We start from the raw sequence: 24,314 nt of genomic DNA, 5'->3' as shown, positions 1-24,314 counted from the left end.
GAAAGGTGTGCAAAGTGAGGGTGCAGTCTGTGGAGGTTTGAGTCACTAGACAAACTTAGGAAAGGCTTACAAATGCCACATCAGAGTAGATGTGCACCCCTCAATGTCACATACCAGCTGATGGAATAGAAGATTTTATCCCCTAGTGCAAATCTTACTTCTCTATCAAGCTAACAGGCATTTGAAATCTTTTCAAGGAATGTCTTTTCTTCTTGAAGAAAAGGTCACCAGAAGCTTTTAATGCTGAAAAATGTAGCTTCATTTTCTAAAACATCTGAACTGTTTGGCTGAAACTTGTGCAAGAAAATTCAGCCTCAGGCAGGCATCTGGTGTGGAAAGTTTCATCCCAAACTGCTATTTTAGCAAAGTTGTAAGCAATGAAAATGTGTTTTAAGAGTGGAAAGTGTTGAACAATCCTGTACTAAGGCAGAACTTACATTTTGGTGGATAAAAGGAACCTGTGCTGGAGTTCTAGGCTGAATTGCAACAACTTTCATTCCCCTTTCCTGTAAGGGGAAGCCCTTACCCAACTTGAAATTCTCCAACAAACAACTGTGTCAGCGGAACTTTTTTCTAACACGTAGTTACTTTCTGCAGCCTTAGCTATTACCAAGGGAAATGTGGAGAAGCTCTGTGCCAGCATAACTAAAACTTCAGGAAGAATATCCTTGGGTTGTGATGGCATACAAAGCTTTTCTTGCGGGTTCCCGCAGCATGCTGCTAATGCCTCCAGGAAGCCAAGCAGCAGATTGTGTTATGGGATTCAGTTTTATAATTAGTTCTGGACCGTTTTGAGCATGTGCATCACCTGGGCTGGAAGTTACTGCAAAAACCCTTGGGTGTCTTGCGTCTGCATCCCAGAGGAGGTGTTCTAGAAACACAGCAACTGCCCTGCACATCCTGTTTTGATTTGGTTGATTTATTGTCCTGTAGTTTATAGACTGGCCATATGAAGGGCATGAATCTCAAGTTTGACTGATTGCACCGTAAAAGAAAGCTCTTTTCAGATCACCCTGAAATTCTTACAGCTCTTCTGCCCAGCCATGCAAGCTTACCCCAGCCACAGCTGCTTTCGTAGCTCTTGCTGAAACTTGAAACTGGGAGAAAGGTAGAGAAAGTCTGTATACGGACTCTTGAATGTTAACCCCACACAGGATTTTTTCTGTTCCATTCTGTTTTCTTATGGCTCTATTCGGCAGTGTGGTTGTTTTTACAAGTACCCTAATTAGCTGTCTCTCATATTTAAGAACAAAATTGTTTGCTGGATAAAATATCCATCTATTAAGGGTTTATGCACTGTTTGTGAACCCTGTTTCTAGGATCGTAGCTGTATTACTTACCTCAGTTAATACCATATTATAGATCTACTCTTTCATATGAATTAAGGCTCCTTGGATCTTCCCTCATATGTCACATTTTTAAGATCTCTGGCCATTCGTGTTGCTGTCCTCTGGTCTCTTTTGTCTTGTCTACATCTTTTGCTAAAGTGTAAAGCAAAAAGCTGGATACATTGAAAGTGTGTGGAATCACTGCCTTCTGCGTCCTGGTAAGAGTACCAACACATCATTGAATTAGAAGTTTTTAGTTTTGCTTTTGTCATCTTGTCGTAACTTTTGACTCCTACTCAGTTGCAACCCATTTTATAGTCAGATCCTTTTCTGTAGTACTGCTAGGTGTTCTTCACTGTTATTTATAGATTGGATTTCTCTTTCTTGCTACTTGCCCTCATTCCTATTTTATGTTGTACATTCAAGAAGTAACTGAGTAATGTTCTGTGTTACCGCTATGTCCAGATTCCTTGATGCTCCAATTATTTTTCAAAAATGAAAACTAACCTTTATTCATCATCCGCTTCTGACTGAGAAGGGGAGAATGGGGCAGTTTTGAAGCAGGGCTCGTTCTGGTCCCTTCCCCAGCCCCTCCCTCCCTTTTTTTTTTCCCTTTACCATAAACATTCCAGATCTGTCTGCAGTTTTCTGGACATCTGAGAAAATACTTACATTCTTGAGAAACAGCAAAATATTATCTCCTTCTCATGTACCATTTCTGGCTGAGAAAGAAGCAAAGCTGTTCCAAAATGCATCAGTATTCTATTATCGCACTTTACCTTTTCCTCATTTAATATCATTGGTGTCAGTTAATTCATAGTCCTTCATATGTACCAAGGCTTCAAGATCATTGTGTTTATGATATGTAGATGCTATAGACAGGTCCAATTACTGACTTCTATTTCAATGACATGCCTCTTGAATTCCTCTACTTAAGATCATGTCTGCCTTACAGTGAGAAGTTGTAAGGGTTGCCTTTGATTTAATCAGTTTTAGCTTACTGTATTTTTTTAATTGGCTTTTCAGATGTGTCTGTTTCTTTGAAATGCAGTCTTGGAAAGCCCCTAATTGTTTATACCTTCTGATAGCTGCTTGGTGGACTTAGTGTAAATCACTGTCTCAGCTCACAATATTGCAACACAGCACAAGAATTTTTTTACATAGGTAGTCTTCTAGTGTTACAGCATATATGGGCAATGTGAATATAATGTAAGCATCGGTTTTAATTGTGAAGAGGAAAAACAGGCATCCCTGTTTTTTGGATAGGGCTGGCGCTCAGCCTTGTCATGTTCAAAACATTAAAGTCAGGATGTGACGGGCACACAGTGATATATTCACCCTCAACTCAGTTTCTCCATTACCTGTTTTCTTTAAGAAGCTGTTTCCCAGTGATTTCATGATACATGTTTATTCTTCTGAACTTTTAAAAGTTCATTCATCATTTCAAGGGCTCTCTCAGATGATTACTAATCAGAGTCTCACTTCCTGAATACCAGGTGATCTAAGTGAAAACATAGTAACTGAGTCAGTTTGTTGTTTTGTTTCTAAGATGACAGTTGTAGATGCATGTTAATGCTCAAAAGAAGCTTGCATTCCTGTGATCAAATAGCAAGGCAAGCCTTATGGAAATGATGAGTTCATAAACTGTTGGTGATGAAGTTAGAATTTTCAAATGATACCGAGCATTTCTAAGTATATTCTATAAAATCTGCTCAGGAAAAAAAAATCTGTGCAAACATATTTACTCTTTCAAAAGCTTTGCTGTAGTTGAGAAGTCTGATGTATCTACAGCCTTGATGTTGTGTATTAGTTTCTTCTGGGAACCAAATTTAAACAATGTCACTAACCAAAGGGATTTGTGTCTTAATATTCTGGTGGGTACATGAAAGCATTTTACCAGCTGGAAAGATCAGTGTCATAGTCTGTATCTGTTTTGTGCTTTAAGCCACAATTTTATTTTAACTAGGAGCTAAATAATATTATGCATGACAAGTTACTGCAGAATATATCTAGCAAATCTTTTGAAATAAACCAAACCAAAACAAAGCACACATCTCCATCACTTCTCGGCAGTGAGCATTGCCTGGATTTTGTTGTTGGAATCAAATGGGCTCAGTTTTTTGCTTTCATGGCTGGGGGAAAAAAAGTGGGTGGGGTGTGTTCTCTATTTTGTCTCTGTCTGGTTTTTACAGTGCATCCGTTTGACGGCATGCATAACAGTTTATCAGTATTGGAATAACACCTCCCTGAGATACTGTGGTAGAGCATGACTTTGAATTAATTTAGATGCACGTGTAGTAGTATTGTCAGACTTAAAAAACTGCTTTATGCTAACGCTTAATTTTATCAAGTTAAATATAAATATTTTTTAAAAAGATATGTTCTTTATATGCTACCTTACTCAATCAACTGAGTTTATAGTATATTTTTAAAATCAGCATAGGTGCTTTTAAGAAAGGTGCAGTAATTGAAGTGTTGCAGTAGCCCCTGTTTTTCACTACTGATGCAAATAAGCTTATGTCTACCAAGGCAGGGAGGGGAAAAATGCAAGTAGATGTTTCCTGTGTTCATTCTTTCCATGCCTAACTTTTCTTACAAAGGCATTGCTTTTCTTGAGTGAGTAACTACCACATAGTACCAACAAACCTAAACGAATGCTTTTTTCTCTGCTGTCTCAGAAAGCAGAAGAGAAAATGGACAAGTCATTCTTGTTTTTCTCAGTATGGTGCTGGCAAACTGTTATTTTTGAACAGTTTCAAAACCAAGCTTAGGGTAATTCCTGCCTTCTAAGCAATTTTCGTATTTGCTTCTCATGATCATAAGGGCATGACTCTGCAGTGTGATGTAAAACTTCTATGAATCCTAGCAGCTGTACTGAACTCTTGAATGCTTTTTCAAAATACAGTTACAAAAGAACATCAGTATTCACTTCAGGGTGATTAACATAAAATGATCAGAAAAACTCTAAAGCGCTTTGAAGAGTCTGAGAAGAGTCTGTTTAGCTAGGACACGCTCAATATCTTGTCTCCCAGCTGCACGCTGAAATAAGAAACTGCAGGAACTGTGCAGCAACATTGCACTCAATTGCCATATGCTGGAGCCAAATACTGCTTGCAGCACATGCACAGCCCTGATTCTCTTTGTTATTCCACAGACAGTGTCTTGTACGCATGAGGGCTTAAAAGCAGTTGAAACTGCAGTGAAATATACTGCAAGAAGAACAAGAGTGCATATAGTTCCTTTCCCCAAATGTGGAAAAACTTTTGTGTACCAGATTTTCACTTCTTTATGAGCTGTTACAATAAGATTGTATAAAAAGGTACTTGGCAAGTTCATTGGTTTGTAGGAAAAAAACCAAACAAACATGACAGGTTAGGTTAGATTAGGTGTGTGTGTCTGAAATGTAAAACTAACATGGTGGTCACAGTTACACATAGTAAAACAATCCTCTCTCTTCTTTTCAAACCCATAGTTATGTTTGAGGAATTTTTTTTTTTTTTACAGGAAGCTATAAAAAGAAACAATAAGCAGAAAGTACTTAAACCACAAGCAAATGCAAGGAAGAGATAAGGTGAAATACTAAAAATAAATCTGGAGCAGTTGCGAGTTGGTGAGGAAGGAAAGTAACAGTAAAACATCCATGTCTTTATGCAAATATAGTTAAAAAGAAAATAAAGAAATAGGAATCAGCTGGTGAGAGGAAGAGTGTGGTAGAACAAAGCACACTATGGGAATGCAAACACAGGCTGTTACAACAACCTGTGCAGTAAAGCTGCATGCATAAAAGAAGGTCAGTGCACTACTACTGTACTCAAAGGCAACAAGGGTGTGCTAATATGAAGAGGAACAACAGAAATTATGGACATTCAGTTGCACCTGTGTGGACACCAATGCACTCGTTCATGCTGTAAGAGCCTGGCTGCTGAAGGCCAACTCAGAAAGCCTGTGCCATTCTCCAAAGAAACCTAGCAGGGCAGCTCAGCAGCACCACTGCATCTTGACAACACTGGAGAAAAATAAGCTCTGCCTGACCTGGGACAGGTTTGACACAAGAAGGTGTCCTGCCTCCAGGTGCCTCTGAGCTGCAGATGCTTTATACCACTCACCAGTACAAAAAATTACATAACCAGAAGTCTTATAATACAGATGTTAAATGATGGCCTAGGAAATGTGATACTGAATTTTATAAGAAGCTGTAGAATCGCAGATAATTAAAATGTGTGCAAAAGAATGGACAGTGATGGCTTAACCTTTGAAAACTCTTTGGGAATTTGTAAAAAGAAGTTTAATACAGAAGATCGGAATTTATCAAACATAGCAGTAACCTTTCAATGCTGAAGATTTCAGAGATTTTTCTAGGGATTTTAGAGAACTGGGGTGATTACTTGAAGGATCAGGAGCTCAGGTGGTGTTTTCCTCCATCCCGTCAGTAGCCAGGAGGCATACGGAAAGGAACAGGAAGACCCACCTCATCAACACGTGGCTCAGAGGCTGGTGCCAGCGGTGGAATTTGGGGTTTTTCAGTCATGGGGCAGTTTACATGGCATCAGGTCTGGTGGAGACAGATGGGGTTCACCTGTCGCAAAGGGGGAAAAGGATTCTGGCTCAGGAGCTAGCAGGCCTCATTGAGAGAGCTTTAAACTAGATTCGAAGGGGGAAGGGGATAAAACCAGGCTTGCTAGGGAGGAGCCTAGGGGTGGCATGCCTGTGTTGGAGACAAGATCGATAACCCAACTGAAGTGCATTTACACCAACGCACGCAGCATGGTCAATAAGCAGGAGGAGCTGGAAGCCATTGCGTGGCAGGAAAACTATGATGTGGTCGCCATCGCGGAAGCATGGTGGGATGACTCACACAACTGGAGAGCTGCAATGGATGGCTACAAGCTCTTCAGAAGGGATAGGCAAGGAAGGAGAGGTGATGGGGTAGCCTTGTATGTTAGAGAGTGTTTTGATTGTCTAGAACTCAACGAAGGTAATGATAAGGTTGAGTGCTTATGGGTAAAGATCAGAGGGAAGGCTAATAAGGCAGATATCCTGGTGGGAGTCTGTTATAGACCACCCAACCAGGATAAGGAAACAGACCAAGTATTCTACAAGCGGTTGGCTGAAGTCTCACAATCGCTAGCCATGTTCTCGTGGGAGACTTCAGCTTACCAGATATCTGCTGGAAATACAACACAGCAGAGAGAAAGCAGTCTCGGAGATTCCTGGAGGGTGTGGAAGAGAACTTCCTGGGAAGCGAGCCAACCAGGGGAGGTGCCCCGCTGGACCTGCTGTTTACGAACAGAGAGGGCCTGGTGGGTGATGGGGTGGTTGGAGGCCGTCTTGGGCTCAGCGACCATGAAATGACAAAGTTTTCAATTCTTGGAGAAGTAAGGAGGGGGGTCAGCAGAACTGGTACCTTGGACTTTCGGAGGGCAGACCTTGGCCTGTTCAGGAGCCTGGTTGACAGAGTCCCTTGGGAGGCAGTCCTGAAGGGCAGAGGAGTCCAGGAAGGCTGGAGGTTATTCAAGACGGAAGTCTCAAAGGCACAGGAGCAGGCCGTCCCCATGTGCCATAAGTCGAGCAGGTGGGGGAGAAGACCGGCCTGGCTGAACAGGGAGCTTTGGCTGGAACTCAGGAAAAAAAGGAGAGCCTACCACCTTTGGAAGAAGGGGCAGGTGACTCAGGAGGACCACAAGGATGTTGTGAGGTTATGCAGGGAGAAGATTAGAAGGGCAAAGGCCCAGCTAGAACTTAAACTGGCCACCGCCATTAAAAAGAACAAAAAATGTTTTTACAAATATATCAGCGACAAAAGGAGGGCCAAGGAGAATGTCCCTCCTTTGTTGGATGCAGAGGGAAAGGATGCCACAAAGGATGAGGAGAAGGCTGAGGTACTTCATGCCTTCTTTGCCTCGGTCTTTAATAGTCAGACTGGTCATCCTCGGGGTTTTCAGGCCCCTGAGCTGGGAGATGGAGACAGGATGCAGAATGAAGCCCCAGTTGTCAAAGAGGTGGCAGTCACCAACCTGCTTCTCCACCTGGATGCTCACAAGTCCATGGGGCCAGACGGGATCCACCCGAGGATACTGAGGGAGCTGGCAGAGGAGCTCGCCAAGCCACTCTCCATCGTTCATCAGCAGTCCTGGTCAACCAGGGAGGGCCCAGCTGACTGGAAGTTAGCAAACGGGACGCCCCTCTCAAGAAGGGTCGGAAGGAGGATCCAGGGAACTACAGGCCTGTCAGCCTGACCTTGGTGCTGGGGAAGGTCATGGAGCAGATCATCTTGAGTGCCATTACGCGGCACGTGTGGGACAACTGGGGGATCAGGCTCAGCCAGCATGGGTTTATGAAAGGGAGGTCCTGCTTCACTAACCTGGTCTCCTTCTATGACAAGGTGACACGCTTCATGGATGAGGGGAAGGCTGTGGATGTTGTCTAGCTGGACTTTAGTAAGGCCTTTGACACTGTCTCCCACAGCATTCTCCTGGAGAAGCTGGCTGTACATGGCTTGGATGGGTACACTCTACACTGGGTTAAAAACTGGCTGGATGGCTAAGCCCAGAGCGTGGTGGTGAATGGAGTCAAATCCAGTTGGCGGCCGGTCACCAGTGGTGTTCCCCAGGGCTCAGTGTTGCGGCCGGTCCTGTTCAATCTCTTCACTGATGATCTGGATGAGGGGATTGAGTGCACCCTCAGGAAGTCTGCAGATGACACCAAGCTGGGTGGGAGTGTCAATCTGCTGGAGGGTAGGAAGCCCTGCAGAGGGATCTGGACAGGCTGGATCATTGGGCCAGGGCCAACGGTATGAGATTCAACAAGGCTCAGTGCTGGGTCCTGCACTTGGGTCACAACAACCCCAGGCAACGCTGCAGGCTGGGGGAGGAGTGGCTGGAGAGCTGCCTGGCTGAAAAGGAGCTGGGGGTGTTGGTTGACAGCCGCCTGAACATGAGCCAGCAGTGTGCCCAGGTGGCCAAGAAGGCCAATGGCATCCTGGCTTGTAGCAGGAATAGTGTGGCCAGCAGGACTAGGGAGGTGATAGTGCCCCTGTACTGGTGAGGTCGCACCTCGAGTACTGTGTTCAGTTTTGGGCCCCTCACTCCGAAAAGGACATTGAGGTGCTGGATTGTGTCCAAAGAAGGGCAATGAAGTTGGTGAAGGGTCTGGAGCACAGGTCCTGTGAGGAGCGGCTGAGGGAGCTGGCGTTGTTTAGTCTGGAGAAGAGGAAGCTGAGGGGAGACCTTATTGCTCTCTGCAACTACCAGAAAGGAGGCTGTAGTGAGGTGGGGGTCGGTGTCTTCTCCCAAGTAACAAGTGATAGGACAAAAGGAAACGGCCTCAAGCTGTGCCAGGGGAGGTTTAGGTTGGATATTAGGAAAAACTTCTTCACCAAAAGGGTAGTCAGGCATTGGAACAGGCTGCCCAGGGAAGTGGTTGAGCCTCCATCCCTGGTGGTATTTAAAAGATGGGTAGACGTGGTGCTCGAGGACATGGTTTAGTGGTGGACTTGGCAGTGCTAGGTTAATGGTTGGCCTCGATGATCTTAAGGGTCTTTTCCAACCTTAACAATTCTGTAATTCTATGATAAGAATGTAGTGCTGGAGGGTGAGGAAAAATCAACCCAGCCTCAACTAAGACCAAGAACCACGACAGCTATGAACTCTACTAAGCAATTCCCTTAAACCCATGAAGAACATGAGATTATGGAAATAAGGCTAACCTTTCCACAGTGTGTTCGTTTAGAATGACAGGCTAAAATCCAAAGCTTAAACTGTTATTTCTTTGGGAGGAAAAGATGAAGAAGGGTCTTGGGACAAGCAGGCAGTTGTCCCTCCATGCAATTTAACCTATATTTTGTCTCCTGAAAATACTAGGAAGACATGCACAGAAGAATGCTGCTGAAGACAACTTGAGTGAGGCTAAAACTGAGTACATCCCTTTATCAGACCCCAAACAACCCAGTTTCCTAAGGGAAGGCTACCAGTGAAACTCTTATAACTGAGGGAGCAAAGCATCCAAGAGTTCAATACAACTGCAAGGATAAAAATAACTGTTTACCAGCACCATACTGAGAAAAACAAGGATGACTTGCCCATCTAATATCTTCTGCCTTTTTTATTCCTTTCCCTGCATAGGATAGCAGATTTTGACTGCAGTGAAAAAGAAACAAAGTAATTCTTTTCTTTCCTGGAAAAAACATGTGCAGTAAACAAATGAGAGTGTTCTTGTAGTTGGTGACACACCTTGAACACCGATGAGCACAATTGCTGTTAAACTCCTGCAGCAATCTGGGTAGGTCTCTCCCAGTCCAGAAGAGAAGCCTGTGAATTTTTGTAAAAGATAAGCTGTGTTTTCTAGTGCTGTATCCAGAGCTGCTCAGACAGCATCTTAAAATATTGCTGGGAAAAGACTCAATACCAAAGCAGGCATCACCAGCAGTGCAGATACCACCAGCAATGAAGCCTGTGGCGACAGCTCCACTACCAAAGTCTGGTACGTGGTAAGTTTTTCCAAATACAAAGCTGAGCAATTGAGTGGATCTCGGCCCTCCAAGGGCAGAACCAGTAAAAGGGCACAGCACATGAACTGCAGCTGGGAGAGGACAGCCTGCTGCCGAGAGGCTGCCACAGCACTGCCAACAGCTCTGACCTAGCTGTTCACGTGTACCAACCGGCCCCTGGGCATATCCCCAGGAGCGTCTGCTTTAAGAGTCTCTCATCGGTCTTCCAAGAAAGCCCTCTTTCTAGGAGAGCTACAGAAGAATCTAGATTTTGCAACAGCAATTATGTCATCTCATGTCACTTGCTATTTTCACAGCTTCAATTCAGATGAGATCGTTATCCAAATGATGAGTCAGTCCAGTTAAATCTTTTGGCATGTTCTGGCTGTGCTGCAAATGGACCAGGCTCCACCAAAAAGCTTTGAGAGCTTCTACTCTGTTCCTCCTGTGCCATCTTGACAGCTCAGAGAATACACAGGCAAAAGTGATTCCAGGACCAAGGACTCAAATGGTCGGTTCAACCTGTTTGTGTTTTGTTTTTTTAACTTGGAAAGCTCTGTTTTACCCTAGTGCAGAAAGTGTAGTGTATATTAACCAGTGTATTTTTGGAATTTATCCTATGCAAAGCACCAAAGTGATCTGTGAACTCATTGCAGACAATGAATTAAAGTTTAAAAGAAAAACAATTCCCCAAAAGAAATAACGCCTTACTTTTTTAAAGATGGCATTCACTGAACACAGATTAATTAATTTCATGTCCACTTTAATGTAGAATTGTATTCCGTGTCATATAGATAAGAAAGGGGAGCCTGCTGTGCTATTTTGGCACAAATTGATGATCTCCTGTGTGTGTTGCAGACACTACTCCTCCAACAGCACTTGGAGACCGCATGCAAAGCTGCTTTGTTTCCATTTTGATTTATTCATTGGATTGTTGAATTTGTAACAGATTTTTTTTTCCTTAATGCTTTGAGATTATGATAATTTTTGAAGTTCAGCTTTTTATATACATATTTTTACTGGTTAACTCTAAATAAAATAAGAACTCTGGTGTCCCCTAATCTTTTCTCTACTATAATGAAAAATAGATAAATCTCCTGATTCAACTTTTTTGCAGGAAGAATGGAAAGTTATTTTGTAAAGAGAGAATGTTTCCAAGCTTTTCGTACTATATATAAGATAAAAATTTAACTGTGTCAAATAGCAAGATTTTACACATCATCAGAGATCTGAAGCTTAGTAATGGGTAGCAGTCATTAGAAAGCATTAAGCAATGCTTCATTAAAAACAAAACAAAACCCTGCTGGCAAAGGAAGCTAGCTGCAGAGATGATAGCGTTGGCCTTTTGCTCTCTACCTGCATGGTTTTGTCCTCTCCATGTTTAGGTAGTCTGTTTTGGGTTTTGCTTTCTTTTCTCTCCCTTGATGCTTTGGACCAATCTCATAACTTTATTACTCAACAGTGACAGAACATAGGGCTAAGCATCTTGAAAAAGAAAAAAAAAAGCAGAAAAAATACTGGTTTGCTCAGTATATTTCATTTTAGGCTCAAATGGTTTTGATTATTTGATTGCTTTATCTGAACTATTAATCCTATGGTCTTAACATAACCAAATAGACAAAGACTGGCAGAAGAGCATGTTCTGGCCACCTGAGATAGAGATAAATGTGCAGCTGCATGAGCTAGGAAGTTTGTTCCAGAACATAACCGAGATATGTGCTTGAGGAAAATATTGTGAACAGGAATATATGCAAACAGTGGCACTGCGCACAACTTAAGCTGTGACACAGAAAGACCTTTGTGGATTCATGAGATAAGATTCTGAGTAAAATTCTGCTAAATGTTTAAATAAATGTCTGGTCTGCAAGACCATATTTTCTTTCTGTTTTAGAAATGCTGTTAATGATTTATTCAATCTGCTTGATTTTGTCCCTGATGAAATGAGTTGGTTTTCTAGGAGGCCATTTATTAGGAAATGGAAGATAAAATTTATGATTTGCAACCATGTATTTTAAAGAACCAACTAATGCTAATAATTGCTATTATCAGTTTACAAAATGCAGTGCACTGCTTAGAATCGTTTTGAAACAGCAAGTTGCATGATGGACAGTTAATGAAGCTGTTTCTTGTAATGGGTACATACGCTGTGCTTTTAATTTTGCACTGAAGTTCTATATATACAGCTTGAAATGCAACAAGGAGATCTAGTAGGTAATCTTATATTTAAAGATCATTTTCAGAATCCAATTAAGTGTTTGAAACCTACAGAGCAGACAGATTTTCTTAAAGCTAGTAGCATGGAGGGACTTTTTCTTAGTAATAGATGTCTATCTAGGCATTGGGAGATCTTCAGATATGCAGGTTTGATTTTGATTTATTTGCATTTCCCAAGGGGAAGACATAATCAAGAACTTCCCACCTTTTGGCAATAGTACAATCAGATGCTACGTGTACACTAGTTTATAGACTGCATTTGCTTTCAAAAGCATTAACATAAGCAAAAGCTTTAAAAAGAAAACTCACGAACTCAATACATTAAAAGGCTGTCTGTCCTGAAGTAAGTCCACTCCCTATAACCTTGTGGGACCTGTTGAATATCTGCTATTGTCCTATAACTTTGTTCTCTTCAGTAAGGTATACATGTGGGCAGAATCATCCACTATAGGTGTTACGACTGAAGTTAGGTTTTTCTCTGAAGTACGAGTAGAGAGAACTAGTCACAGAGGTAAGTTTGTTTCTTTGCAGGTAAATTTGTACTTCCTGATAAGATGGACAACCTATTATAGCATGTTGCTATGGGAATTAGCTATTTCAACAGTGAATACGGTAGGAGAAAATTACAGTTTAATATCAAAACTATGTCTCAGTGACCAGGAAAGTCAAAGTTACTGTTGGAGATACGATCATTTCCTTTGGTATCATTTGTCCATGGTCATACTTGGTGGAGAAGTACTTTTGCACGCAGCGTGTCAGGGTCGGAGATTCAAAGTGACAGAGGAATAGCTGAGGTTTGTGTTTGAAGGATGACAAGAAAAGCGATTGGCACAGTGCATGACACTGAGAAGTATATCAAACCCCCAAAGTCTTAGGGTTTGTAATGGCAGAATTCAGGTTCAGTTCCCAGTGTTGCTACAGACCTCGTTACAGGACTGAGGAACATCTCATCTGGAAAACTGGGATGGTTAATAATGCCTTCTTCCTTTCATTTTTCCTGTGTATCTAGATGGCATGCAGGTATAGCACTCTCTTACCTATATGCATATCCCCACACGGGTCCAGTTTTAGTTTGTTCCATTAAGTGCTGCTGTAACACAAACCACAGGACATCAGTGGCGGAGAGATGACAGAGCATTTTCAGAGAAAGTGAAGCTGAGAAAGGTGCAGATGGTTTTTCCCTCTAGCCCTTTTCAGCTTTTAAAAATTTGTATTAGTTATTCATTTTCACAGTCGTATGCATTTTAAGGACAGAAAAGGACTGTTACCAATAGCTAGTCTAGCAAATCAAAATGCATAAAACAAGCCAGAATTTTGTACATTACTCAGCTTGTAGAAGTATGTCCTATCTTGGCTTTAGAATTTAATCCAGTTGCTAAAGTAAATCATCTGTTTCTTTTTGTTTCTTGCTCTAAAATGGGGTTTCCAGAATTTGAATTATTAGTCTAAATTTTTCCAAGCTCTTTGCAGTGAGCTTCCATTTTAAAGTTTAGAGATCCCAACTGAACACAGCATTCCTGTAATTATTAATTAATGAAATATGCAGTATCAAAAACATCTTATTTCGGTTCTTCTCCCTTCACCATCATTGAATGGTTAGCCATTAAAAATGGTTTAACTCACGTTATGAGTTTTATCAAAATGGTTTAGCTCACGTTCAGTAGATGTTCGCAGAGATACCATATGTCTGTGTTTCTCTGAGTACCTTGCCTTTTTCCAGACTAGATAAAAGGATTTTCATGCACTTTTTTCAAGTATACTGTTGTATGTGATGCCTGGATATTTCAGATGTCTACACGTCTTTCCAGTATGGAAACATGGCAGCTCTAATCCACCACAACCCTTTTTAGTTACCTTGAGTCACCACTGGTTCTCCTCAGCTCCAGTACAATGAAAGGTCAGTGTTTGCTCAATAAAGGTGTTCCTGTCATGTACACAAGTTTGTAGGCATTACTGTGCTGAGCTGCTCATCTGTATTGATTATTTTTGAAGGATGTTTCACTTTCAGTTTGAATTAAGAGGAACATAAATGAGTACATATGTTTTGAAACATGATAGGTTCTCCATCTCATCTGTCACTGGCATCGTAGCTGGGTAGTTTGCTTGAGCTATGTGGCCCAGATCCAAAGTGCATCCTATTCTGCCGAAAGTCTGTCCTTTCCATGCTGTGGGAACGTTACGCATCATGAAGCTGGGGAACGGTCGATACCTGTGAGGTGACTCGCTAACTGTTGGCTTTCTGGAGGGACTGACATATAAGATTGTTTACAAGCATATGCAGCGAGTAACAGTGCAAACACCTCTTGAGTCCTTCCTGCTTGCAAAGGGTAGCCCTCGGGTCTACAGCCTTAGGTCTTGTCTCAGCAGAAGAATGATACGCCCCGGGCTGTTCAGACAGGCTGGAGATGCATAACCTTTGTGGTTGCTCTGCTAATGCAGCCAGAACTGTGAAAGGAGATACGGCAATGGTTTCCTTTTGAGAACTAACTGAAGCAGTGTTTCCTTCATACAAGGAACCAAGGCTGTTTGCAGGGGTGTCTGCTTTGCCTAAAGGCAAGTGAGCAGCCCAATATGGTGTCCCATGTTGGCCTGACTTCAACAGGCACCTGCAATAGATGCCTTTTTCTTAAGCTTGTTTGTCCAAAACAGCTTCTCTTCTTTTCAGTTTGAGAGACTGTTCCTTCCTAAACAGTCCTCGCATCTTTGATCATCTGTGTTTGCGAGACTTTTCCTGTCTTATTATTGTCTTTTTAGTAAGCAATTCTCCAGAGTTTGCTGAGAAGTGGCATAACTGAGTCATTCTTTCCTTTTCTGCCTGTTTTTCTCACCAGCCTCATATTAAACAACAACCAATATATTAGTATAATATCTTAATACAATATTCATAAATTATTAAGAGCAGTTCCAAATCTGTCACAATGAACTCATGAGAGTGAATTACTTTTTACAACAAGCACAGATTCCAAGGTTTTTTTGGGCTGATGCTCTAGCTCATGCACACACTGTTAACTATTTAAACAGCCAAAGCCTAGTTTCCTTTTAAGGTAAAAATCCTTAGTATAAAAATAGCAAGGATTTTTTTTGCTACCAAATATTAGTAGTACTTCCCATTTTCTTCCTAACCACCCTTTCTCCCCCACCAAAGTCCTTTAGAAGCTGTAGTTAAGTGTTGTTGTAAGAAGTAATTGCAACACAATGAATATTTGAGTCTGCTTGACAGATGAGATATTGTAGGTAACCAAGAAAGGGGGCTTCAGATGAGACTCTGGAAGATTAAGGCTTCAGTGAGCTAGTGAGGAATCAAAGCAGGAAAGAAAACTCATGATTCCACTCCCAGTTGGTAAATTCCTGAGCAGTTAGGCTATCACTAATTGTAGCCAAGATAGCTCCCTTAGTGATGATTTTTGATGTGATGTGTAATTTTCTCTTGGGACAGCAACAATAGAAATACTACACATTAGCTTTTCTTAGCCTCATAGGTTTTAATAAATTTTGGACTTGCAACAGATCTTGAGTAAGTTTTCAAAACACAACGTAATGGCTGTAGGTTTAAGGAATTTTGTAAGTCAATAAATATGGAGCAATGGAACAAGTCTCCTGCTTGAGAATTTGCGGTTCAGAGGAGATGCTGGAAATCCGAGTTAGCTTGATCTCCTCTTAGTGGGGGGGCAATAAGTAAAGTTTTGTCTGGATGAGGGAAGAGGGAAATGAATCCTGTGTTTAAACCTCCCCTGCAGTTGGTCTGAAAATTTGGAAACTCTCATTCTTCTAGTGATTTTTCAGTGATGTATTGGCCCCATTAAAGTCAGTGGGAGTTTTGCCATGGCTTTTAATGAGGTCAGAAAGAGAATAGTACATTTCAACTGCTTTTTTTTTTTTAAAAAGTTGGAAATAAGTTTTATATTAGTTTCTTTTACAGTGATGTATTCTAGAAATAAATCCACCTGTAATCAGATGGCATTTTCCATAGCATGATAGGAAGAAGATCATTTGCAAGATGGGATGAAATAACCATCTCACGCTGCCTCAGGAGAACAACAGTCACTGTCAGCATTTTTTTGTTTATTTATTTATTTTTTACTTGTTGGCATACATATAATTTGGGCACATTAGGGATAGTTTAATTTAAGATTTTACATCTACAAGCTCTGCCTTTGGTAGGAAAAGGCTGAAGTAAACAGGGCATAATTGAAATGAAAGGCAAGGAAACAGGGATTTGATTAGGATAGTTCAGTGAGTTTTAACTATTTTGCAAAATATTTTAGTTACATTTCACATCTTACATTGTGCCAACAGGATCAAGACATGATGCATTGTAAGTCTACATTCCTTCTATTACCAGTGAAATGCATCTATGAACAGAATATGGCATGTTTTCAACAGCCTCTCACAATAATGCACTCATTAATATGCCTGTACAGGTTTAGAACAGTTAAATATTTATGAGATATGCAAATGTTTGCTCTCCTTCCTTAATTCACAAGTGACGACTAATCAAAGCTTTGCTTTCTGTTCTTTAAGTAAAAAGCTCTGTTCTGGAATGTTGTTTTAGTAGGCAATAATTTGATGAAAATATGAAGGTGGACGGAGGGGGAGGGAATCCTTTGCTTATTCTCTGCTGTTTGTCTGAATCTACGCAACCACTTCAGCTTTAAAGCACCTTCTTCTGTTTTGTTATCTGACCCTGAATATTTTTGATGACTTTGAAACGTGTTGCATTTTAAAAAACAAAACAAAGACACAGTGAAGTATCCAAGTGTCCTTCCCTCTTCGTGGTCCAGGTGCTTCCCGTGGTGAGTATGCACTGCTTACTGGAAACGGGTGCCAGCAGAGCTCCTTGTGGTCTGCAGAGAAAGCTTCCTCCAAACCTTTTGGGACAACTTGTCTTTTCTTAAGTACTAATCCTTGTCCCTGTTCTCTTGTGACAGAAGAATGTGATGAACATAACTTTTCTTATATTTGCAAGTCACCTATACGTGTGTGAGGATAGAAATGCAGAGGTGCACCTTTAGCAAGGTGGGTTGGTGTTCATGGTGGTATCTCCTGAGAGATGCTGCCTGGTGTCTGGTCCCCTTACTTTGAAGACTGAGTGGAACTTGGCAGGAGCCTGCACTCTTCTTGTAGGCGTTCATCTTCCATTCACCCTGGAAGAATGTACCTCCTGTGAAGGGAACAAGTGGGAGGAGAAGTAGTTTATTTGCTCACATTTATCACTCACCCAGAAAATGAATAATCTCTAATGCTCATCCCACAGTGTCTAAGTGTTGTCCCTCCTGCCTCCGTGGTGTGGTGGCTGCCTCACTCTGCCAGGCAGGGTGAGCCCACTGTTGACTAGCTTGCTTGTCCAGCAACACCTAAGGATGGAAGCTGCATAAAGTGGGAGCTCATGTCGACCTGGGTGGGGGTCAGCTTGAGGTAATTGAGTCTTAGTGTGTGAGCCTCTTTCTGTTTGTTTTAAACAGTGAGTCAGCAAACATCAACATAAATAGGAGCCACTTCCACTCTCATAGTTCAAAGCATTTTCACACTGTTTATAACTGCTAACGAACAATGTTTCAGAGAAAGCAGAACCCAGGCTTCCAAGATTTGCACATTTTGTGTTATGAGATGCTCAAGCTTGTGTATTGTAAACAAGGCTTAGAAACTCCTCCACCTAGTTGTGCTTTGGACTGTAGCAAGCTTTAGAAGAAAATGTCTGATTGTGCCTGGATTTAGTTTATAAATTGGGACCATTTCAGCAGTCTGTGTGGCCTTCCATTCAGCTGTTTGTGTAAGCCAAGCCAAAAGCCACTTATCTAAAGATGATTTATTCTCACTCTTGAGCTGACAGAACCAGGCTGGGAAGGGTGAAAGCTGAATTTTAGGGTTTAGTCTGAGCCCCCATCTTCAGTCAAACCATAAGGACAGCATGAAGGACTGGCCATAACATTGTTCTGGAAGGTACTTGCAGATCTCTTGTACATTGCTTGTAAGACACCTTTTTAAAATAAACAGCTGTGGTATGTGATTGACTCAGATTTGAACTTTGCAGCTGTTCCTTCCTATCTGGCTGGTATGCCAAAGCAAAACTCTGCAGCTCAACATCTCTAAAATCAAAACCTTAATTCAAATATTATAATTTGGATCAGCTTCTGACTTTCTGGTTTTGGCAGTGTAAGCAAAATGGAGGCAAGTGTGTTTCTTTATCTAGTTCAGAAAAATAGATGTTATTTATTTACTTAGAATCATACAATCACAGAATCGTTTAGGTCAGAAAAGACCTTTAAGATCATCAAGTCCAACCGTTAACCTAGCACTGCTGAGTCCATCACTAAACCATGTCCCTAAGCACCACGTCTACATGTGTTTTAAATATCTCCAGGGATGGAAACTCAACCGCTTCCCCGGGCAGCCTGTTCCAGTGCCTGACTAGCCTTTCAGTGAAGAAGTTTTTCCTAATATCCAACCTAAACCTCCCCTGGCGCAGCTTGAGGCTGTTTCCTCTCGTCCTATCGCTTTTTACTTGGGAGAAGAGACCGACCCCCACCTTGCTACAGCCTCCTTTCAGGTAGTTGTAAGAAAGCAATACGGTCTCCCCTCAGCCTCCTCTTCTCCAGGCTAAACAACCCCAGCTCCCTCAGCTGCTCCTCATAGGACTTGTGCTCTAGGCCCTTCACCAGCTGCTTAGCATAAAGCAATGTTGTGTAGTAAAAGGCAACAGCTGAATAGTTTTAGCTGGACGTGAAAGTATAACTTGAGGTAGAGTATCTGGCTGTCAAAATGGCGTCTAAAGAGGAAGAAAGTTTTACTGATATTTGAAGATGGTTTGTTTTGTTAGACTGGAACAACCAAAAGATTTGTGCATTCAAGAACTCAGTTTTATACTGACATCTTTTCACTGTGTTAGACTTCACTTAACACAGAGCCTGACCATGAGCATGATTCAGGGAGTGGAGTAAATGAGGCTGAAAGGGTAGTGTCTACCCATCCAAGAGCTGTGCTGTCCAGCCGAGGAACGGTGGATTGTTTGATGGGGTGGGATGGCGCTGCTGCAGCCCCTCACACTGGGGAGCTGCCATGGTGTGCGGCTCATGTGGGTGCTTGCCATGCTGGGCTGTTTGCCTCCTGGGGCACCCGCTTGCCCAGCGCGGATGGCCTCCTTCCACACCTGTACAATTGAATGCAATAGTAAAAATAGGGGGAGGCCCAAATGACTAAGGGGCGAGCCTACCTTTTGTAGTCTGCTTCCTCAGCGAGAATTATTTTGAATGAGTTAATACCAAAGGGGTTAAAGAACTGTTGTATATTTTGAATTTGGGGTGTCAAAGCAAATATTTTGACAGTCGGTCAGAAGTGGATATTGAGCGGTGTGCTGTGAAGAACATACAGTTCTGTCATGGAAAAAACTTGTCGAGGGATGGGAAACTGAAAGGAGGAATAAACAACCAGTTTTCAGCCTTGCAAGGGCCTAGCTTGTGTTTCTGTTGAGCAAAAACTGAAGAAAAGTGGTGACCAGAGTGCTGGAGGGAAGCTTTATGTAATGCAGTTATTTAGCACAGTCTGCATCTGGAAAGGCTTCAATGCATGGCACAAACATGCTGTTGGAGCCGCATGAGAATTGATTAGGTTCATTTGGAAACTCAAGGTGGGGTGTGTTTCAAGGAAAATGTTAACCACAGAAGTGTGACTCAGCTGTAACTTATCTCCTGTACTTTGCAACCTTTCCTTGCTAAGTCCCACAAAGAAGAAATGCCCCTGCCCCTCCTCTGGTCTATGCGCCATCCTACTTTATATGTTTCTCTCCATCTGCTCACAAAAAGGAGTTGTAGGAGAGTGGCCCCTGCCTCTCATCTGGTCTCGCCATCCTACTTCATATGCTTTTGTCCATCTGCTCACAAAAAGGAGTTGTCGGTGAGTGGTGCATTCGACAGCATCACTGGTGCAGGAATAAATTTATGCAGTTCTCCCATGAATAAGGGTATGTCGCTCTGGACATACGTTTTGTACCAGAATAAAGTATTCATTACCTGGGAGAAGCCAAATTGTGAAGGTTTCATTGGAAAGCAAAGTATATTCTGTTGAACTGTAGTAATTGATGACATTTACTAACTTTTAGGTGCTGTGAAGTTTCCCTGTGTTGCACAATGGGGAAGTACATGTTCCAGTGAAGTCCTGAGATTTGACATGACCTCCATGTTATCTTTAGACAGGCTATTTTGCTTATGCAGCGACTTTTCTGGAGATACTGTGTTTTAAAATGTTACTACAATTTATTCTTGCACTTGCATTTCAAATAGAAAAGAACCCATGGTTTGGTCTTTTCTTCTGATTCTAATATAGCATCCCACATTTGTTATCAGCGCTGTGTTTTTATGGCTGCCAGTGTTCATCTGGGATTTCCACCTACTTAAGTAAATATGAACTTTGTTCTCATCTATATTCAATAAACAGTATTTTATGTTCAGCAGGTACAGAGTAAGCAGTAACAGCTATGATAGCTGTTCAACTCTTATGTCCCTTGCCTCTCAATTAAAATCCTGGAATTACAAAGACAAGGAATTCACACAGGTGCGGTGCTTGCACTGAAATACAGATTCTAGAGCTTTTTGGAACTTCTCTTAAAAAATAAAGACATTTGCTATTAAATTCTCTTTAATTGTGCAGATGACATCAGAAGAATGTAGGTTTGTAGTGGGCATTTCCTACATTCCAGTTTTTATTTAAAGTGGAAATACTGAGAGAATTAACTTTTTTTTGGCAAGCTGACACTTCAGCTCTCTGTTATTACAAAGGGTGTATTCGAGTCATCAGTATGTCAGGCTGCTTGAAAGCTTCATGCTTTCCCCCCAAAAATGGAAAATGAGCTGAACTGTTATCTCAGTATGGCTAAAAGCACAAATAAATGTGTTTTGCCTTTTTTTTAAGTCAATGCCGTAACATCAAACTAAGGGAGACAAAACTGAGTTATTGGCACAGCAGCTTAAGTCCATTTATCTGCTAGTACCAGAGGAGTCTGCAGATCTATACGAGAAAGAGTAATGTGGATAAAATCTTGTGGATGATTCACTACGACTAGTATAGGAGGGAGCAGAAATGGCTGGATGAAATTCTGAATGTGTTGAAGTTGTGGGTGTGTGTTTTGTTTTGCATTCGGTGGGACTAGGATTCAACCACTGGGCTCAAAACTCCTGGGAAATTAAAATACCAACCCCATGACAAAGCTAAAAAAAAATTGGGGATGTCTGTTTTTCTGGCATCTGCTGACCCCTTTGTGTTTGGCAGCAGCGCAGCAGTGAGGCCCAGATCTGGTTCTCGGCTCTCCTGCCTCCAGTTCAATGTCAGTATTTTGGGTTTTGTGAGGAAAACTTGGAAGTGCTACGTTCTCATCACGGAAGGGGTAATGTGAGGGCATTTCCTGCTCCCCCCCCTTGCTTTCAAGCGACAGTTTCAGTTCAAGCACAGAGGCGTGTGTAGTGATCTGTTTGTTATTTTAAGGCCAATATTTGGATATGAGTTGGAAGTATAGTGATCTCTGATTGCCTTTTGTACTAAGATAAGTGTAACTCTGGGAATGTCATCAGCTACTGTTGAAAGGCAGCATAAAGGCTTGGGGAAAGCCCTGGGGAACATTTTGCTGCAGTCCCAGGGTGCATAGGACTGTGGAAGGGGGGAATGGAGAGGAGTCAGGAAGCTCAAGGCTGACTGGCAACCCCTCTCACCGGGGCTCTTGGCCACTTGGCAGCAACTGGGGCATTTTTCCGCAGATTCCTGTTTACAGTGGCGTAAGTCACCGGAGGCTGCTGGTGTTGGCGTCAGTTGACGATGAGGTGTGTGACATACCTGCAGGCCAACTGCTTTTCTGAAACACTGGTGCAAAGCTGGATACAAAATGCAGGGAAGCACTGCTCCTGCAAAACCCAGGCTTCAAAGGGATGGGCTGTGTCACTGCATCGCAGGGTGAGCTGTCCCCAGCTGCAATCCTGTTCACCTCCTCTCGAGGCCGGGGTTGGCTCAGCTGCAGTCAGTGGAAACCCGGAAGGTTGGAACAAGGTTCCTTCATTCCCCTTTGCACCCAGGTACCCATGGCACGTGGAGCTGTGCCCAGCTTCCTTCCCGAAGCTGCGCCGTGCTGCCTCCCCAAACTGAAGGCAGGAGCTGCACGTCTGTGAAACTGCTTAAACGTGTACGAACATTTTGCTGGGTAACTGCCAGCAACCTTGGTAATTTCGACCAGAGGAAGATGGTGGGGGCGTGGTGGTAGGAGTGGGTGGGACCAATGGGTGTTACTGAGACCTTTGCTTGTGAAGTGCTTGACAAACACCCGCAATGGGATGGGGCAGAGCAGATACCATAAGTACGGCAGGGCAGTGGGAGATTAATCACTCCCCTGGGATGAACCTGGGAGGTTTCCAGCAGGCTCTGTTTGACGGGCTCTTGTTAGAGCTTTTGCATGTTGATGTGGATCTGCACTGATCTTGGCTCATTGTGGGGGTGGAAACGAAGACTTTTTTCTCACTGCTGATGTGTTGTCTCTTTTTTCTTGTAGGTGTGTGATGTCAAACAGTGGGCAGTCCTTGCGGCCTCCCCCACCAGCCTGCAGTGTCATGTGCCAGTATGAATATTAAGAAAGAAAAGCGTACTTCAGAGCTCAGCATCCCAGAAAGAAAAAAGGAGGAACTAAACGGAGAGAACAAATGACTGCACTGCTTGCAAAACTTGGGGCTGTTCACTTTTTCTCCTGAGAAACTTCGTCTTGGCCTTTGTGAGAGAGCTGAAAGAGCAGGCAGAGCAGCCACACTGATTTTCTTAGGGTCTTTTTTTTCTTTCTTAATTTAATTTTTTCCCCCTTGTGCCTGGATTTTAAGACTGTCAGCTGCACTGATCGCAAGCACTGGACATCAATATGTGTCATGTCATTGTAACATGTCGGTCGATGCTATGGACTCTCCTGAGTATTGTGGTGGCTTTTGCAGAGCTCATCGCTTTCATGAGTGCAGACTGGCTGATTGGCAAAGCAAAGCCTTCAAGCTCCGAGGATGTGGACAACAGAACGGGGGGGTCGCAGGAGCCTTACCATCCAACACTGGGCATCTACGGGCGCTGCACCAGAATCTCCCACATGCAGCTTTCCAGACGAGACACGCTTTGTGGTCCTTACGCCGAAAACTTCAATGAGATTGCCAGTGGGTTCTGGCAGGCAACCGCTATTTTCCTAGCTGTGGGAATCATGATTCTCTGTGCCGTGGCGTTTGTGTCTGTCTTTACTATGTGTGTGCAGAGTATTATGAAGAAAAGCATTTTTAATGTCTGTGGGCTGCTACAGGGGATTGCAGGTACGTGTACTCTGAAAGCAACTAAAGATTTTAATTTTGGGGCCGTTCAGCTGAAGAAATATAGTATTCTGTCCTGTCTACAGACAGGCTGCATTAGGCAGACCCAAACTGGTTCTATATGCTGGTGTTTATTCAAACACAACTGAAATTTATAGCTACACAGCAGTAATACATTGACTTTGGCAGCAGAATTGCAGCCTGATGTGTGCCAAAATGAACTGACCAGTGTTACTTTTGTTTGCCGTTCCTTTTTTTCCCGTTTGAATTTCTTTCAGTAACAAGAACTTCTCTCCTTTGTTAACAGCAGAGAGCAAAGTTAATACTTACGTTAAGGCAGTCTATCTCTCTCTCACTACTTCAGTAATTTTTCCATGGACTGAAGGCAGTTCTCTCAGTGTCTCAGAGGCTTCATGACTTGTGGTGAGAGCAAATACCACCGCTGGGATAAGAACAGCCTGCAGTCACACACCCAGTTCTCCAGCATTTCGTGCTAAGCAGCCTCCTTCAAGGCTCTGAGCTTGACAAGTGATACCTTACGATAAACCCTTCCTTTAGCCAGTTTATTGTTCAGCTGCAGTTACACAGCCCAGTGAGCTTACCTTTTCACTGTCCAAGTATCAGCTGTGCTTTGCCAGAGAAGATGAATTGGTTCTAGAGGTTTGGTGTTTCTGCTTAAACCCATGGATTTTACAGAGATTAAATGACTGTTAGTAAACCAACACTGGACAGCACGAGTTAGAGAAGTATTTGGCTTTCTGTACTCGCCAGCGAGCTGTGGGGAGAACCTGTCCCATACACAGATTTTCATTTTTTGTGCTGTGTGCGTGTGGTCATCTGGAGGTGGAGAGTGGTCTTCTGCCATACCTCTGGCAGCCCTCAGAGACCTGTGAGGAGGGAAGGAATGAGCAGGGCCACCTCCTCTTTCCCTCTTGGTGGTGCTCTTAAGCAGATGTTTTCAATTCATAAAATGGTTTT

At 42.6% G+C, this 24,314-nt stretch overlaps 1 protein-coding gene across 8 annotated transcripts in view; it reads left to right on the top strand.

The window, feature by feature from the left end:
* Positions 1-24,314, top strand: part of LHFPL2 (LHFPL tetraspan subfamily member 2) — a 129,049-nt gene that overhangs the window by 89,838 nt on the left and 14,897 nt on the right. For 6 of the 8 annotated variants that reach the window (XM_087742007.1, XM_087742008.1, XM_087742009.1 and 3 more), the window contains one exon: positions 22,553-23,339. In XM_087742007.1, coding sequence (XP_087598133.1) covers positions 22,910-23,339 — 430 coding nt within the window. In that variant the 5' untranslated portion in view covers positions 22,553-22,909. Of the gene's footprint in view, positions 1-21,770; positions 21,834-22,082; positions 22,190-22,552; positions 23,340-24,314 lie in introns of those variants that run through there. The other 2 variants (XM_087742011.1, XM_087742012.1) reach the window with 2 other exon arrangements.

The sequence above is a fragment of the Nipponia nippon genome, unplaced genomic scaffold, assembly GCF_047370975.1.
Source record: "Nipponia nippon isolate SJK-2023a ecotype South Korea unplaced genomic scaffold, ASM4737097v1 scaffold_8, whole genome shotgun sequence".
In the NCBI taxonomy this organism is placed as follows: Eukaryota; Metazoa; Chordata; class Aves; order Pelecaniformes; family Threskiornithidae; genus Nipponia; species Nipponia nippon.
The sequence above is the reverse complement of the archived record's forward strand: the minus strand, read 5'-3'. Positions and strand labels throughout refer to the sequence as shown.